This window comes from Bombina bombina, chromosome 11 (assembly GCF_027579735.1).
Source record: "Bombina bombina isolate aBomBom1 chromosome 11, aBomBom1.pri, whole genome shotgun sequence".
Taxonomy (NCBI): Eukaryota; Metazoa; Chordata; class Amphibia; order Anura; family Bombinatoridae; genus Bombina; species Bombina bombina.
In genome coordinates this window covers 134,272,524-134,290,368 of record NC_069509.1, presented here as the reverse complement: position 1 = coordinate 134,290,368, position 17,845 = coordinate 134,272,524, and the positions used below count along the sequence as shown (strand labels likewise).

General features: G+C 39.6%; 1 protein-coding gene across 1 annotated transcript in view; it reads right to left on the bottom strand.

The window, feature by feature from the left end:
- ABCA3 (ATP binding cassette subfamily A member 3) overlaps positions 1–17,845 on the bottom strand; it is a 153,075-nt gene that overhangs the window by 60,583 nt on the left and 74,647 nt on the right. The window contains exons 17-23 of the mRNA XM_053694692.1: positions 14,175–14,273; positions 13,859–14,042; positions 12,355–12,661; positions 11,125–11,398; positions 9,634–9,838; positions 3,167–3,386; positions 2,355–2,513 (exon numbers count right to left, since the gene is read on the bottom strand). Coding sequence (XP_053550667.1) covers positions 2,355–2,513; positions 3,167–3,386; positions 9,634–9,838; positions 11,125–11,398; positions 12,355–12,661; positions 13,859–14,042; positions 14,175–14,273 — 1,448 coding nt within the window. The remainder of the gene's footprint in view (positions 1–2,354; positions 2,514–3,166; positions 3,387–9,633; positions 9,839–11,124; positions 11,399–12,354; positions 12,662–13,858; positions 14,043–14,174; positions 14,274–17,845) is intronic.

The window sequence follows — 17,845 nt, the reverse complement described above, 5'->3', positions numbered from 1 at the left end:
AATACTGTATAAAAATGTGTATTTGTGGACCTACAAAACAGTGACTGATAGTAACATATTAGATAAATATTTGCTGAGCTTGATAAAACTGCAAATAGATGTATAAATGTTTGACATTTTTAACAACATTTGTTTCTTTATTTTACAGACAGCAAGATGTCCTATGAATATTAGCCATAAACATGGATATCTTCTATTTTATCATAGAAATTGATAAAATACTGGTGTTTGGTGTCAAATTGTAAATTTTCTGTTATGCTAAATGAAATATAGATGCTGACAAGAGAGATTTATTAATGCTAAAAGTTAAAGTATGTTAAATAATCCCTTTATAAGAATGTATTAAATTGTTAGCAATATTGATGATGAGATCTGTATTTGCGGTTGTTTGCTGCCCCCTAGGGGATTGAAACTGGTATGACAGCCAAACGAATTGACTGTTTAAAACATATGCAAATCCAAATAACCAATCAATGCTCAGCTCCATTAAGCGCGGATCAGGGACAAGCATCAAAGGGCCTATCAAAATCTTGTGGGAATGATTAAAGAAACGGGGGAGGAATTCTTTATTCTTGGAATAAAGGTCCAGACAGCTCACTGCTATAGGACAGACAAAAAGAAGCATTCACTTTTGGAGAGAAAATACATAGGCTTTGGTGCCAAGCATATTCTCTGCCATTTTTGGGGACACTTTCTTAAACAAAGAAAGATTAACAATTCTTGAAGTCTATACCTGTGCACATTGTGAGTAAACCCTCCACAGATGACCCACACGAAACTCTGGAATATGAAACATTGATTTGCTTATTTGGGTAAAGTATATAATTTGACATTTTAAAGCAAATACATTCATTATTGCTACAGTCTAATTGCAGTTAGTAAATTTAAAAGGGCCCAATTTGTATTTTAAACTTGTGTTTCATAGCCCTGTATATTTTAAAACTAATCATTAATGCTAAGTAATTTATCTTTGCATATATATATATATATATATATATATATATATATATATATATATATATATATATATATATATATTAGAATTTGTCTTAATTGTAGATAATTAAGAATTCATTTCAGCTCAGATAAATTGGCATAGGAGTTGGTTGTTTGCACAAATAATATATACAATTTCTGATGTTTTAAATTGGAGTTATATGGGATCAATTGTGGCTAAGTAGCTTAATTGTACTGGTCTGAATGTTAGTGGCTCATATCTTGGTATCTTATTGTGGTATTTTAATGCAATTCAATTGTGAATAAGGTTAATTCTAAAGGTATATTTGGTTTGCTTTGTAAAGAATATTGTAACAGTTTCCGCTTATATAGTTTGATTTATAATCTGGTTCCTAAACATATAATTCAATGTGTTTATAAATTTAACTAATATAAAGAATTTAGTAATTTACATTAATTTTAATTGTATATGCATTGTATATGCATTTTATTGGGGGTTTGTTTAAGAGAATAATTATTAAATATATTGTATTATAACCCGGCCATATACTGACAATAGGTAGGTAAGGATACCAATAGAAAGAAGCAAATTAGGTAATAGAGGTATATTGGAAGCTTGATTAAAATGTTATGCACTGTCTGAATCAGTAAAGAAAAAAAAATGTTTTTCATGTCCCTTTAAGGGTTGCAGTATGATTATTACGCACACAATTAACATATTTTCTAAAAATTTCACAGACAGGGCCATATTAAGATAAGGTTGCAGGGTACCCTGCTGTTCTCTTAGAGGGATCTTTTTAGATGTGGCCACTTTGGGCTCGATTAATCAAGCCCCCTTTGACTGCAGGTTCGCACAAGCAGTCAGGATTTATCAAGCAGCAGTCATCAGACTTCCCTGCCCTGTTCTCCACCTCTTAGGACGAGACTGGGGAGATTGACACCTCCTAATTGGCTGTGCGTGGACAGGGGGCAGGGTTGCAGGCGAGCGCACAGGAGCGCTAGTGTGCAATGGTAAATGTGGGCGGCGCCTGCCAGAGGAGAAGCCAGGCAGACAGGGGCGAATACGTCCACCCCTGCCCACCATTGGATGATAAATAAAGCCCTTTGTGTGCCCACCTGCCAGAACTCCCCATAGTAAATTACATAGTTAAAAAAGAGGCATTTTAGTTTGTTTATTTTACAACTGAATAACCATTTACTACTTATTTTTTGTCAGTAAGAAAACAGAAGCTATAAATTGGTGGATAACGGATAGGGAAAGCACAGAATATTAATTTTCACATTGAAACCCGTATAATATCCAATATATATTTAGACTTGCACATTCCTAATTCATTCATTCAGTTACAAACCCACAAATGAACTCCACACACAAAATGTTCTCTTCTGTTACTCACTCATTGCAAAGCATACGGCCTCTGCCATGAACGATGAATGACAGAACTTCAGGAAGTGATAATTCTGATAGAAGTCACTGAACGATCGTCCCAAACAGTAATTGGGTAGCACCAGGAAGACAAGGTCCAGTGTGTGAGAGAGATCCACCAGGCCAAGGGCTGGACAGGGAGAAATAATCAGAGATCATAAAAAGTAAACATTAAAGAGACATTAAACACTTTGAGAAGGTAATATAAAATGATAAATCATATATATTAAAAAAAAACTATGCAATATACTTTCAGTATTTATTTTGTCCCCTTTTCCAGTAATTCCATTCTGAAATTGTGAGCTTTTCAGTTCCTGTTAGAAATGGAAGTGGAAAACACTTTTATATTCCACACAGCCATTGGCCTCACACTCTAGTGTCCTATTTATAACTGTCCCTAAATGGCCGCAGCAGAGTAAGTAACCTAAGTTACAACATGGCAGCTCCCATTGTTTTATAGACACTAAAACTGTACACTTATTTTGACAATATATAAACAGAAAATTAAACTTTAAAAAATACAGCTACGTGTGATTCTCAGACTAATCTTTTTGTTGAATACATCCTTCTGTCTAACATTTATTTAGTGTTTAAATAGCGCTAATATTTTTGCTCTCTACATGCAATCTAGCCCTTATTTTGCATACAAGGCTTTTGCAATGCAGTGCTTGATTGCCGATATGTAATATACAAGTCCATTTAATGTTAAAAATACAGTGCAAGGGGCACAGTTTTGAATAGGAACTAGATCCTGCTGTAGAGAGCCCCAGCCACATTCCTTACCCGGGATGCTCATGATGGTGACAGATAAGAAGCTGGCAGTGCCCGATAGAATGTTGAAGATGGTGAGACGGGTGTAGGCTGTGGCAGTAGAGGTGAACATAAAGCTGAGCAGGTACATGAGAGGGATGACAGCCCACCCATAAAGAAGCAGCATCAGCATCACATCCACAAGATGATTCTCCTTTGTGTACGCGCTCACCCCAAAGGCCTGGAACACCACCTGGGGGGAGACAAGGGAGCAAAGATTGGAAATGACTGGGTGTGGGGTAAAGAGGGAACATTAAACAAGGTAAAGAAGGGGGATCAGAATGAGATCACAGGTGAATAGAGGTAGTCAAAGATTAAATACAGAATGAGAATAAAAAACCCCCAGAAAAGTAGGGAGACCAGACATAAAGAGCAGAAAGACTAAATACATGAAGACACTGAGAAACAGCAGGACTCAAATCTATCCTTCGTCCCCCATATCCAATCGCTTTCTACATCCTGCCGCAACCATCTACGCAATATTTCCAAGATTCACCCTTTTCTGAGTGCTGACACCACAAAGCAAACTCCGCTCCCTTCTACCTATCCTCTCTAATCAACAAGTATACTCCAGCACGCCCACTAAGATCCACCAACGACCTGCTCCTTGCATCCGCGACTATCACCTCTTCCCATGCTAGACTGCAGGACTCTACCCTCTGGGACACTCTCCCTCGTGCTGTCAGGCTTTGCCCTAATCTTTCTTCCTTTAAATGTTCCCTGAAGACTTTTCTGTTCAGAGAAGCCTACCACCCAACTCAATAATAAATTAATTTCAGTTACCTAACATTTCCCTCATCGAAATCTGTTTTAACATCTTTCTCAATATTGCAGTCCTCACCTCCTGTTTCTCAACCTCCTACCCTTCTAGATTGTAAATTCCCACGGGAATAGGGCCTCAATCCCTCCTGTATGTGTTTGTAAATTACAAGTCTTGTACTGTTTTATTTATATGAATTGTATCCATGGATAGCGCTGCAGAATATGTTGGCGCTTCATAAATGAAGTATAATAATAATGGAAGTGTGGAGATATTACATAGAGGATACAAGTGCAGGCAGGTCAGACATGGGATAGAGGTCAAGAAGGATCAGTAATAGGTGATGAAGAGAGGTCAGGGACACAAAGATGCATAGAGAAAACTTATAGAAGTGAGTACATCTCAGCACGGAGATCAGCTTTTAGCATCAGACATATGGCTCGATTTATCAAGCAAGGGCAGGCAACAACCTGCTGCCGGAATTTAACATTGCACGCGAGTGCTATTTTGCGCTCGCGTGCAACCCTGCCCCCTGCCCGCACACAGCCAATCACACGCGTGCAGGAGCTGTCAACCTCCCTGGTCGTACAAGACGACCGCTGCTTGATAAATCCTGACTGCAGGTTATCTTATGCATTCCGAGCCCATAATGTTAAGATACAGAAAGACCAGTCTCAAAAGAGAGGTGGAGCAACAACAAATATGGAAAAAAAAACAGATTGATGCGGGACCAGTGACAAGGTACAGAGAGGAAGATATGAGGGATATAACCGTCAGAAGTGAAATGCACAAGTGCATTTTAGTTTGGGACAGAAAATATTTTGCAATGCACTTGTATTGGCAAAAATCCTACAAAACGTTATAAGTGTTTCAAAGATGCCTTTTACTAGAAGCATGTTTGCGGATACACCTGCACTAAAAACATTGCTTCTCTCAATAAATAAAATGCATTCACGAGTATTCCAGTTTCAACAGTGGTGAAAGAGAACACAGAACAGATCTACGTATGTGTTGAAAAGCAAATGTCAGGCAATATGGTTACAATACAATACTACAATTAGAAAAAAACAAATATCCAAGCAGCTTATAAATGATGATTTCTCAAGCAAGCATAAAGTTAAAAACTTTATTTAAAATTCACAGCAACGTGTTTCTTAGTCATCTTAAGCCTGACGAAACAGCCCAATTTAGATGGCTGAGAAACGCGTTGAAGTGATTTTTAAATAAAGACGTTTTTAACTTTACTTTATTGTTTATAAGCATGTTGGATAGAGTTGAATATCCTATAAGACTGAGGTTCCTGCTCTTTGATGGGGTATTGCTGTTCCTGCACTGGTGTGGGCCAGTCTTCTGGACGGCTGTGAAGTTCCAGCTTGTGCATAAAGCACCTGGAGGTGCACTTCTAAAGTGAGTATGATTTTTACATCTGCATCTACAATTATTTCAAGACTGTGCTAGGCCATGTAGTGCCCTTGTTTTTAGTCTATTCCAGCTTGTACATGAATGAGGTGGGCCAACATTTTCTACAAGGAAATGCCTGGGTGTCATCTTCCATGACAATCCATATAGAAGATTCTGATACATTATATGGACTGATATTTGTATATATTGGTTAAGAGGTTTATTGTTTATTTTGCAAGAGCGCCCCCTATTTATATATACAACAGTGTGCTAGGTTACAAGTAGAGCACTAAATTATTGCGCTCCCACAAACAGGAAAATTTGCCCGTTTGTGGGAGAGCGATAATTAAACAGCCATTACAAGTGGCTGGTTATTGCTACAGCAGGCTCGCGTTAGCAATTAGCGCTCTGATTTTTTTTTTTTAAAGTTGGCGGGAGTGGGGTGTTAAAAAAAACCAGCACTGAAAAGTGCCTTTGCATTGTGGTCTATGGGAAAAGTGTGTTCCCATAGAACGCAATGTAAATATATATGTATATGATAATATATATTTAAATTGGTTCCCAGCTTAAAGTAATAATATATTCGCTATTAAGTATTAATCAGGCCCCTTTTTAAAAAATACTGTAGGGACCCAATTAGTGCACAGTAATCTAAAATTAATAATTTGTATCACCAGAGGGTCATAAGTAGATTATATCCAGCACAAAACTTATTTCCAGCTAAATTGCTCCACATACTGTGTCATAAAAAGGAGAGACAGACCCAAATAGTGTTCAAATTCAAAATGTTTTTATATACCAAAACCAGAAACTTTTGACAGTTTGCTTATTATAACTACATAGGAGCAAAGACTAAGTGCAAATGGTGGGGTACCCCAAAGCCTAATTTCACATATTATTCATGCATAAAAAACTTCAAATAAGAATGCAATCAAAATGGCATATAAAGGGTATAACAATAACCTGAATTAGACTCCATATGAGCAGTCAATGGAGACATAACAAATCAATGTCCCAAATATAACGATGTAATTCAATCACCTATTAGCTCATTTCCAGGTAGTCCCAGTCCCAAAAAGAAAATTAGCCAGTTGCGGAGTTAACAGAGTCACAGTTTATCTCACCAGACTTCCAATAGATTTTCTCTGATTGTTAACCTTCGGTTACTTTTCCGTGCTCTGTTTGTACACGTCTCACATCTCAGATCCTTGTGCTGCAGTTGGCTGTCCCTGCCGTCAACCTTATAGTTGGATACTGCACACTGATCACTTACGTAGTCGGCTCATCACAAAGTTCACCAAGCGTCTTGGATACTGCTGATGTATTCAAAGTAACCGGGTGGGACTTTTTATTCAGCGGTTAATATATCCCATCAAATTTGCAACGAAGTAACAGAGCTCCAAACATCAAGGTGCTACCGCCCGCATTAGATTTCCAGTGGGCGTAGCAATTGATTCACGCAACGTACGTTTCACCTGTTAGTGCTCAGGCTTTCTCAAGCGTCATGATTACCTGAGGCAAAAGGTACTGCCTTTTATTCAGAATGAAATTTTCATATTGGCCTACGGTGAAATTGGTAAACACAGACTGTCAAAGGTCTCTATATTCAGCAGATCGCTCAATTATAGGCTTAGCAAACAAGGAGTGGGAGTTATGGTGACTGAAAACAAACATACATTTTGCTCTAATAAGGATATTGCCTAAATTCTCTTGCCTAACCTCTTACTTACTTTGAAAAAAGTAAAATCACTGCAGTTAATGCTAAACATAGTTAAACAAACAAAATAACAATTAAGGACAGAATAAAATAATTTAGAAAAAATGAAAATAACTATGAAGTGGTCAATAATTTTTGTTCCAGTTCAACCTTAGTCAGTGAGGAATGGTGCATAATTTATCTCTTCATTAAGTCCCATTGGCTGTAGGGAATTCATATTAAATATCCATTTACATTCAGCTTTTAGTAAATGATTATCAATGTCACCTCCTCTGGACTTTAGGTTAATTAGCTCTAAGCCCATCCATCTAAGGTTAGCATCACTGCTATTATGGCATTCCGCAAAATGTCTAGTCACTCCGCTTGTTTTGATCCTTTCTTTCAAAATGTCCCTACGGTGTTCCTTGATCCTCTCATGCAGCTCTCTATACGTTTTTCCGATATAAAATTTCGGACAAGAGCAAGAGACAAGATACACAACCCCCTCGCTTTTACATGTAATGTGTCCCTTAATTCTGAAGGTTTTACCTTCTGCATTAGAGACTTTGTTTCCTTTCATCATAAATTTACATACAATGCATTTACCACACGTGAATGAGCCACTGCTATGCTTTCTTTTACTAAGCCAATTTTGCTTCTCACTCATTATAGGATTGATGAAGTGACTATGGACTAGTTTATCCTTCAAAGAAGGTGCCCTACAGGCTGTTAGCGACGGGTTAGTCCCTACAATTTTCCTCACCTCACTATCAATAGTCAATACTTTCCAGCGTTTACTTAAAATAGACCTGATATCTAACCATTTATCATTGTAAGTCGAAATGAACCTTACAATGTTTTCTTTTTGTTTAGTATTTCCATACAATAGCTGTTCTCTTAGTGTCTGATAAGCTCGCTGATAACCCTTATTAATACTATTTCTAGGGTAGCCACGTTTTTGAAATCTTACTTTTTGATCATGGGCATGCTCTCTAAATTTGGCTATAGTTGAGCAATTTCTCTGATGCCTTAAAAATTGTCCGATCGGAATTCAATTAATTTGAGATGGTGGATACCCGCCTGTAGTAAAGTGTTAGCTGCTGTGGGCTTCCTATATGATTCAGTAATTAGTTGGTCATTCATTTTAGTGATTCTCAAATCTAGAAAAGTTGAGCGATACTGCTGAATATAGAGACCTTTGACAGTCTGTGTTTACCAATTTCACCGTAGGCCAATATGAAAATTTCATTCTGAATAAAAGGCAGTACCTTTTGCCTCAGGTAATCATGACGCTTGAGGAAGCCTGAGCACTAATAGGTGAAACGTACGTTGCGTGAAGCAATTGCTACGCCCACTGGAAATCTAATGCGGGCGGTAGCACCTTGATGTTTGGAGCTCTGTTACTTCGTTGCAAATTTGATGGGATATATTAACCGCTGAATAAAAAGTCCCACCCGGTTACTTTGAATACATCAGCAGTATCCAAGACGCTTGGTGAACGCTGTGATGATCAGTGTGCAGTATCCAACTACAAGGTTGACGGCAGGGACAGCCGACTGCAGCACAAGGATCTGAGATGTGAGACGTGTACAAACAGAGCACGGAAAAGTAACCGAAGGTTAACAATCGGAGAAAAACTATTGGAAGTCTGGTGAGATAAACTGTGACTCTGTTAACTCCGCAACTGGCTAATTTTCTTTTTGGGACTGGGACTACCTGGAAATTTAGCTGGAAATAAGTTTTGTGCTGGATATAATCTACTTATGACCCTCTGGTGATACAAATGATAATATATATATTTATGAGTTAATATGTGTAGATTGACGGTAGATGGCCAAGAAAGAAAAAAAAATGGCTCAGATACAACTCATGTAGAATATAGATAGTGCAGATGAGACAGCCAGCATAAAAGAATCCTGAGAAATTCACATGGGAAGTGTTTAATTGCATGTCTAGGGCATTAGGGGACTTGTAGAGTACTTACCACCACCATACTGCTTACTACTTGGTATATGCTGACCTCATACAATATCCAGAATATTGCAAATTATATTGCAGATAATTGCAATAGCTAGCTATTTTATGAAAGACGCATATTTGATACTGCTAAATACAGAGTTTATACTAATATTTGATAATTATGTGTGTGTGTGTGTGTATATATATATATATATATATATATATATATATATATATATATATATATATATATATATAAAATACTCACTTAAATTTGTTACACAGATATATATATATATATATAAAATAACTCATTGTGTAGTTCATTAACAAATCTAGACATATATATATATATATATATATACACACAGTATATAGAGAGGCTTAGTCTAGTGAATAGTTTCTGCTTTATCCAGGGCTTAAGTAACACCCCAAATGTGCAGAACTGTACTCGCTATGCTGTTACAAAATAAAATAAGAGAAAGATATTCTAAAGAAGTAGTTACAACAACCAAATAGATATGGAGACAGAAAATGTGTTTAAGGAGATGACATAATCAGGGAAAAGATTTCTTAGTTCCCCACAGCACTTGAGTTACACCAAGAAACGGTCTCCTTACTCACCAGCATAAATGCACATGGAATTAGGAAGTTGAGGAGGTCCCAGGTTAGTGCTGACAGCCAGTAGCTTAGGGCGGAGGCTCCGCTCACAAACTGCACGTGTTTCGACTTCACAGCTCGCTCACCAACAAGCAGCAGTGAAAAGGTGCTCGCCAGAGACGCCATCCCATACAACAGGTTAATAGCAATAGCAAACCCTGTCTGACCCCTGCGCCAAGTAAAAAAAAATGTATATATATCAGACTTAAAATATTTAGCAAAACATATCACAACAAACACATTTTTTCAGTTGTTGTGTTAGCGCAATTACCAGTAATTAGAAATCCTAAAAACAATTAATTGTGGCATCTCTTCATTTCCTATGTTATCCACCTAAGTCACTAACGTGCAAGCCATATTTTCAAATATAGAAATATTAACTCTATATGATAATTGGAAATATTTGTCAAATTGAATAGTTTGTCTTTTTATGAAATTTAAATGTTCTTTAAAAATTCTCTCTCAATACAATAAAAATGAGCCAGATTTATTTTCTAGGCTATTTGACTGAATGAGTTAGTCTGAGAAACAAAAAAAGTTTGGTTTAAAGGGATACACAAGTTAAAATAAACTTTTATGATTCAGAAAGAGCAGCAGTTTTAAGACACTTTCCAATTTACTTCCATTATCAAATTTTGCTCAGTCTTTTTGTATGCACACTTTCTGGGGAACAAGATCCTACTAAGCATATGCACAAGCTCACAGGGTATACGTATACTAGTATGTGATTGGCTGATGTCTGTCACATGATACAAGGGGCCGGAAAATAGGAGCAAAAAATATATTTGTCAGAAAAAAAGCACAAGCTCACAGTGTATACATATACTAGTCTGTGATTGGCTGATATCTGTCACATGATACAAGGGGCCGGAAAATAGGAGAAAAAATAAATTTGTCAGGGAAAAAAATCTGCTTATTTGAAATTCAGAGTAGGAGTTAAATCATTTTTTTTTTTATTATGCACTTGTTAATTATGCAACTCTACTGCATTGAGTGGTCCTTTAGCTATTATGCTATTGTTCGTTCCCAGGTTAAGCGCTTATCTCTTTTTATTCATGCAAATTATGACTCTTAGGGAAGTCTCCCTAAGTATGATGTGGGAATCCAGACGTGGACCCGTTGCTCAGTGTGCCTAGAAACGTACGTCTGGGGTTTTGCCGTTTCTCTCGTTCCGAGAGGGATTAACTGGTATTTCGGGGCTGGACTGTACTGTGAAGTCAGGATCAGACTGATATGCTTCAGGAAAGTTCTTCTCTGTGAAAGGCACATGTTGAGCAAAAAGAGGCTGCTTCTTGGGTGGTAACTAGCCATAGAACAAGCTATTAGGCTATTGTTCTTTCCCAGATTGAGCGCTTCTCTCTTTTTATTTAGGTCCTTTAAACATGTCATGTGCTATGGAATTTTGCGGCACTATACAAATAGATGATAATAATTATTCCCACGTTCCCTACTTACTCTAAGAGCTGGTCCTTTGCGGTCTCTGTGGTGTTTCTTGGTTGTGGGTAGTTGGTGACAGAGATGGAAGCTTCTGGCCCTGCCACCATGCGAAACAGAGCATTATCTACCAGGGAGAGGGCAGTGGCAGCAGCGTGAAAGGCCTGGTTATTGAATCGTGCTTTGACATTGATACGAGATCCATATGTAAATAGCTCGGCAGCACAGACACAGTGTTCAGCAAACAGACCCCCCTCTTCTGAGGCCTGCTCCAGGAGGTAATCGTCAAGATTTTCTGTAGGGCAGAAGAAAAAAATAAATAAATAAAAAGGGGGGGGGGGGGTATGGAAATGTCAAAGAAGCAGGGATAGAGAGCAAATTAGGAAATAAACCCTTAACGACCAAAAACAGTCACTTAATGACCAAGGACGTACCTCAGGGGTTTCAAGCGGTGGAAGCAATCGTGATCGCTTCCAGTCGCTTTCAAGGTATCGCAGTGATGCCTCGATATTGAGGCATTACTGCAATACCTTTTTTTACCCACCGATGCAGAGAGAGCCATTATGGTGTATAATATGTGTGGGTAAAGTAAATGAGTAAGAGGAAAATTACAGCTAAACACAAACACCGCAGAAATGTAAAAACAGCCCTGGTCCCAAACGGTCAGAAAATTGAAAAATGGTCTGGTCACTAAGGGGTTAAAGGGATACTAAACCCAAATTTTTTTCTTTCATGATTCAGATAGAGCATGCAATTTTAAGCAACCTTTTAATGTACTCTTATTATCATTTTTTCTTTGTTTTCTTGGTATCTTTATTTGAAAAAGCAGGAACGTAAGCTTAGGAGCCGGCCCATTTTGGTTTCGGCACCTGGGTTGCGCTTGCTGATTGGTGGCTAAATGTACCCACCAATCAGCAAGCGCAACCCAGGGTGCTTAACTAAAAATGGTCCGGCTCCCAAGCTTACATTCCTGCTTTTTAACTAAAGATAGAAAAAGAACAAAGAAAAATTGATAATAGAAGTAAATTAGAAAGTTACTTAATATTGCATGCTCTATCTGAATCATGAAAGAAAAAAATTGGGTTTAGAATGGAGGGTATAGTATGGGGAAAGATAAACATGAAACCATACGATGAGCAGAATAAATGCAGCCTTCTCCATCAGACTCTAAAGAGTCTGGAAATTACATTATGTAGAAGAGAAGCACAGAACACCACAAACAACAACAGAATATTAATGCCCTGCATGTACCTAGCACTTCCTGGGGTTCTGCTAGTTGTCCTGGTAGCTGATCTCTGAAGTTCTGTGCCAGGGTCTGTATAATATCTGTGGCATTGACTGAAAGGGAGTAAGGTACCCTGGTGTGTCCGTATGGTGAGAGACTAAGTTCAAGAGCAGGGGAGTCCTGTGGGCCAGGGAAGGTTTTCCCTACGACCAGTGCTAAACTAGTGAAGACAAGGGGTACCAGGAACTGCCCCACTGCCATCTTCCAATTTCGCCAACTGTAGGCAGCTCGCTTCACAAACAAGGCATAGAACTGCTGGCACCACAAGGAGAACTGCAAACAGGAGAAAATGTTGGTAAGAAATAACAGACAGAAAAGGGAGAGACACACAAAGAATAGCAAATGAGAACTTGTACATAATCTCAAGGTAAGGGTGATGCAGAACATTCACTTCCGGTGTTCAGATTTCTACTGATTAAAAGTGCCACCCAACCCCTTTGTAAATAGTCTTAACAAAAAAATGATTAAAACAATACAAACTTAAGTTTAACAATTATCTAGGCATAACCAATACTACATCATTTATTAGATATAGAGTAACCATTACATTCTCAGAAAAAGAAAAAAAAAAAAACAGTCACTAATAAAATGTTCTTATAAAAGCAGAAGTAAAAATATGCTATGGAGTGTAGCAGTAATTTGTGAGTCAAGCCTCTATATAATAAATTATCTACAGCACTGTGTAACAGTATATGCTCTGTACAGGATCACTATTAGCCAGAAGCTGGAAGAGCCGTCAGAGAATGTCGGTCAGTTTTTGTCTCATCTATAATTTTATTAAAGGGACAGTCTAGTCAAAATTAAACTTTCATGATTCAGATAGGTCATGCAATTTTAAAACAACTTTCCGATTTACTTTTATCATCAAATTTGCTCTGCTGTCTTGGTATTCTTAGTTGAAAGCTAAACCTAGGTGGGCTCATATGCTAATTTATAAGCCCCTGAAGGCCGCCTCTTTTCTGAATGCATTTCACAGTTTTTCACAGCTAAAGGGCATTCGTTTATGTGTGCCATATAGAACTGAGATAAGGGGGAAGTTTGCAGAGGCTTAGATACAAGGTAATCACAGAGGTAAACAGCGTATTTATATAACCGTGTTGGTTATGCAGAACTGGGGAACGGGTAATAAAAGGGATTATCTATCTTTTTAAACAATAACAATTCTGGAGAAGACTGTCTCTTTAAATTACATTGTATATAATTATGTACCTGTAGTTTTCTAGTGACCTGGCAGGCTATAGAAGGTCAATATGGGGTGTATAAAGTGCCTTACACAGAAATTTTGGAGGAAAACTGGGATGTCAAATTATCGTTGAAAGGTTTTGAATATTTATTGTTGGAGGCGCCAGTCTTAAACACTGATGCCCATTGATTATGTGAATAGGAAAAAAAAAAAAATCACATACAGAAAATGCAGAGGTGCCGGAGACTACTTCTCATGTCACAACATTCTAATATCAAACCCCTTACCCCTCCATTTAGCTTGATATTGGAGCAATCCTCTGTAATCAGAACGCCACTGTCTTCTGTGCAGTCGCTCATGGAACAGGATTCCTCAGCCCCCCAGTCATTGGCACGCCGTTCATGCTGGTACTGAAGAGCCGGCAACTGGATGGCCTGAATATCCAGGCTAGTGTCTACCAGTTTTCCTACCCTGAAATGGAACAACATAAAAAAACTACAATTTAGAGATCAACATCAAAAGAATCCAGGCTGCAAATGTTGTCAGGGTACAGAATTTGTAGGGTAGTACAAGCAGCAAGGGGCTGGAAGAATAAATACTTACCGTAAGAAAACTTCTTCCATAGTTGTAACTGATGCCCCATAACTCGCAATACCCAACTCCCCACGACGCAGCTCTAGCTCTGTAAACAGCGGTTCAAATCTGGGAGAGGAACAGGAGAGTGATGGGCAAGAAAAGAAGAGAAAAGAGGGAGTTAAGAAATGAAGAGAATGGAGAGACCGTGCAGAGGGAAAGGGGGGGAGAGAATGTGAAAAAACAGAATTTTTGCTTACCTGATAAATTACTTTCTCCAACGGTGTGTCCGGTCCACGGCGTCATCCTTACTTGTGGGATATTCTCTTCCCCAACAGGAAATGGCAAAGAGCCCAGCAAAGCTGGTCATATGATCCCTCCTAGGCTCCGCCTACCCCAGTCATTCGACCGACGTACAGGAGGAAATATGCATAGGAGAAACCATATGATACCGTGGTGACTGTAGTTAGAGAAAATAATTCATCAGACCTGATTAAAAAAACCAGGGCGGGCCGTGGACCGGACACACCGTTGGAGAAAGTAATTTATCAGGTAAGCATAAATTCTGTTTTCTCCAACATAGGTGTGTCCGGTCCACGGCGTCATCCTTACTTGTGGGAACCAATACCAAAGCTTTAGGACACGGATGAAGGGAGGGAGCAAATCAAGTCACCTAAATGGAAGGCACCACGGCTTGCAAAACCTTTCTCCCAAAAATAGCCTCTGAAGAAGCAAAAGTATCAAATTTGTAAAATTTGGCAAAAGTGTGCAGTGAAGACCAAGTCGCTGCCTTACATATCTGGTCAACAGAAGCTTCGTTCTTGAAGGCCCATGTGGAAGCCACAGCCCTAGTGGAGTGAGCTGTGATTCTTTCAGGAGGCTGCCGTCCGGCAGTCTCATAAGCCAAACGGATAATGCTTTTAAGCCAAAAAGAAAGAGAGGTAGAAGTTGCTTTTTGACCTCTCCTTTTACCAGAATAAACAACAAACAAAGAAGAAGTTTGTCTGAAATCTTTAGTGGCCTCTAAATAGAATTTTAGAGCACGGACTCCTGGTTAATATTTTTGTTGGAAACAACTTTCGGAAGAAAACCAGGCTTAGTATGCAAAACCACCTTATATGCATGGAACACCAGATAGGGTGGAGAACACTGCAGAGCAGATAACTCTGAAACTCTTCTAGCAGAAGAAATTGCCACCAAAAACAAAACTTTCCAAGATAATAACTTAATATCTACGGAATGTAAGGGTTCAAACGGAACCCCTTGAAGAACTGAAAGAACTAGATTGAGACTCCAGGGAGGAGTCAAAGGTCTGTAAACAGGCTTGATTCTAACCAGAGCCTGAACAAACGCCTGAACGTCTGGCACAGCTGCCAGCCTTTTGTGAAGTAAAACAGATAACGCAGAAATCTGTCCCTTCAGAGAACTTGCAGATAATCCCTTCTCCAAACCCTCTTGTAGAAAGGATAAAATCCTAGGAATTTTTATCTTGTTCCATGGGAATCCTTTAGATTCACACCAATAGATATATTTTTTCCATATCTTATGGTAAATCTTTCTAGTTACAGGCTTTCTAGCCTGAATAAGAGTATCTATGACAGAATCTGAAAACCCACGCTTTGATAAAATCAAGCGTTCAATCTCCAAGCAGTCAGTTGGAGAGAAACCAGATTTGGATGTTCGAATGGACCTTGAACAAGAAGGTCCTGTCTCAAAGGTAGCTTCCATGGTGGAGCCGATGACATATTCACCAGGTCTGCATACCAAGTCCTGCGTGGCCACGCAGGAGCTATCAAGATCACCGAAGCCCTCTCCTGGTTGATCCTGGCTACCAGCCTGGGAATGAGAGGAAACGGTGGGAAAACATAAGCTAGGTTGAAGGTCCAAGGTGCTACTAGTGCATCTACTAGAGTCGCCTTGGGATCCCTGGATCTGGACCCGTAACAAGGAACCTTGAAGTTCTGGCGAGACGCCATCAGATCCATGTCTGGAATGCCCCATAATTGAGTTATTTGGGCAAAGATTTCCGGGTGGAGTTCCCACTCCCCCGGATGGAATGTCTGACGACTCAGAAAATCCGCTTCCCAATTTTCCACTCCTGGGATGTGGATTGCAGACAAGTGGCAGGAGTGATCCTCCGCCCATTGAATTATCTTGGTCACTTCCTCCATCGCCAGGGAACTCCTTGTTCCCCCCTGATGGTTGATATAAGCAACTGTCGTCATGTTGTCTGATTGAAACCTTATGAATTTGGCCTTTGCTAGATGAGGCCAAGCTTTGAGAGCATTGAATATCGCTCTCAGTTCCAGAATGTTTATCGGGAGAAGAGATTCTTCCCGAGACCATAGACCCTGAGCTTTCAGGGGTTCCCAGACCGCGCCCCAGCCCACCAGACTGGCGTCGGTCGTGACAATGACCCACTCTGGTCTGCGGAAGCTCATTCCCTGTGACAGATTGTCCAGGATTAGCCACCAACGGAGTGAATCTCTGGTCCTTTGATCTACTTGAATCGTCGGAGACAAGTCTGTATAATCCCCATTCCACTGTCTGAGCATGCACAGTTGTAATGGTCTTAGATGAATTCGTGCAAAAGGAACTATGTCCATTGCTGCAACCATCAATCCTATTACTTCCATGCACTGCGCTATGGAAGGACGAAGAACAGAATGAAGAACTTGACAAGAGCTTAGAAGTTTTGATTTTCTGACCTCTGTCAGAAAAATTCTCATTTCTAAGGAGTCTATTATTGTTCCCAAGAAGGGAACTCTTGTTGACGGGGAAAGAGAACTTTTTTCTATGTTTACTTTCCATCCGTGAGATCTGAGAAAGGCTAGGACGATGTCCGTATGAGCCTTTGCCTTTGACAGAGACGACGCTTGAATCAGGATGTCGTCCAAGTACGGTACTACTGCAATGCCCCTTGGTCTTAGAACCGCTAGAAGGGACCCTAGTACCTTTGTGAAAATTCTCGGAGCAGTGGCTAGCCCGAATGGAAGTGCCACAAACTGGTAATGCTTGTCCAGAAAAGTGAACCTTAGGAACTGATGATGTTCCTTGTGGATGGGAATATGGAGGTACGCATCCTTTAAATCCACCGTGGTCATGAATTGACCTTCCTGGATGGTAGAAAGGATCGTTCGAATGGTTTCCATTTTGAACGATGGGACCCTGAGAAATTTGTTTAGGATCTTGAGATCTAGAATTGGTCTGAACGTTCCCTCTTTTTTGGGAACTATGAACAGGTTGGAGTAAAACCCCATCCCTTGTTCTCTTATTGGAACTGGATGAATTACTCCCATCCTTAACAGGTCTTCTACACAATGTAAGAATGCCTGTCTTTTTATTTGGTTTGAAGATAATTGAGACCTGTGGAACCTTCCCCTTGGGGGTAGTTCCTTGAATTCCAGGAGATAACCTTGAGAAACTATTTCTAGTGCCCAAGGATCCTGAACATCTCTTGCCCAGGCCTGAGCAAAGAGAGAAAGTCTGCCCCCCACCAGATCCGGTCCCGGATCGGGGGCCATCCCTTCATGCTGTTTTGGTAGCAGTGGCAGGCTTCTTGGCCTGCTTACCCTTGTTCCAGCCTTGCATCGGTCTCCAGGCTGGTTTGGGTTGAGAAGTATTACCCTCTTGCTTAGAGGATGTAGAAGTAGAGGCTGGTCCGTTTCTGCGAAAGGGACGAAAATTAGGCTTATTTCTAG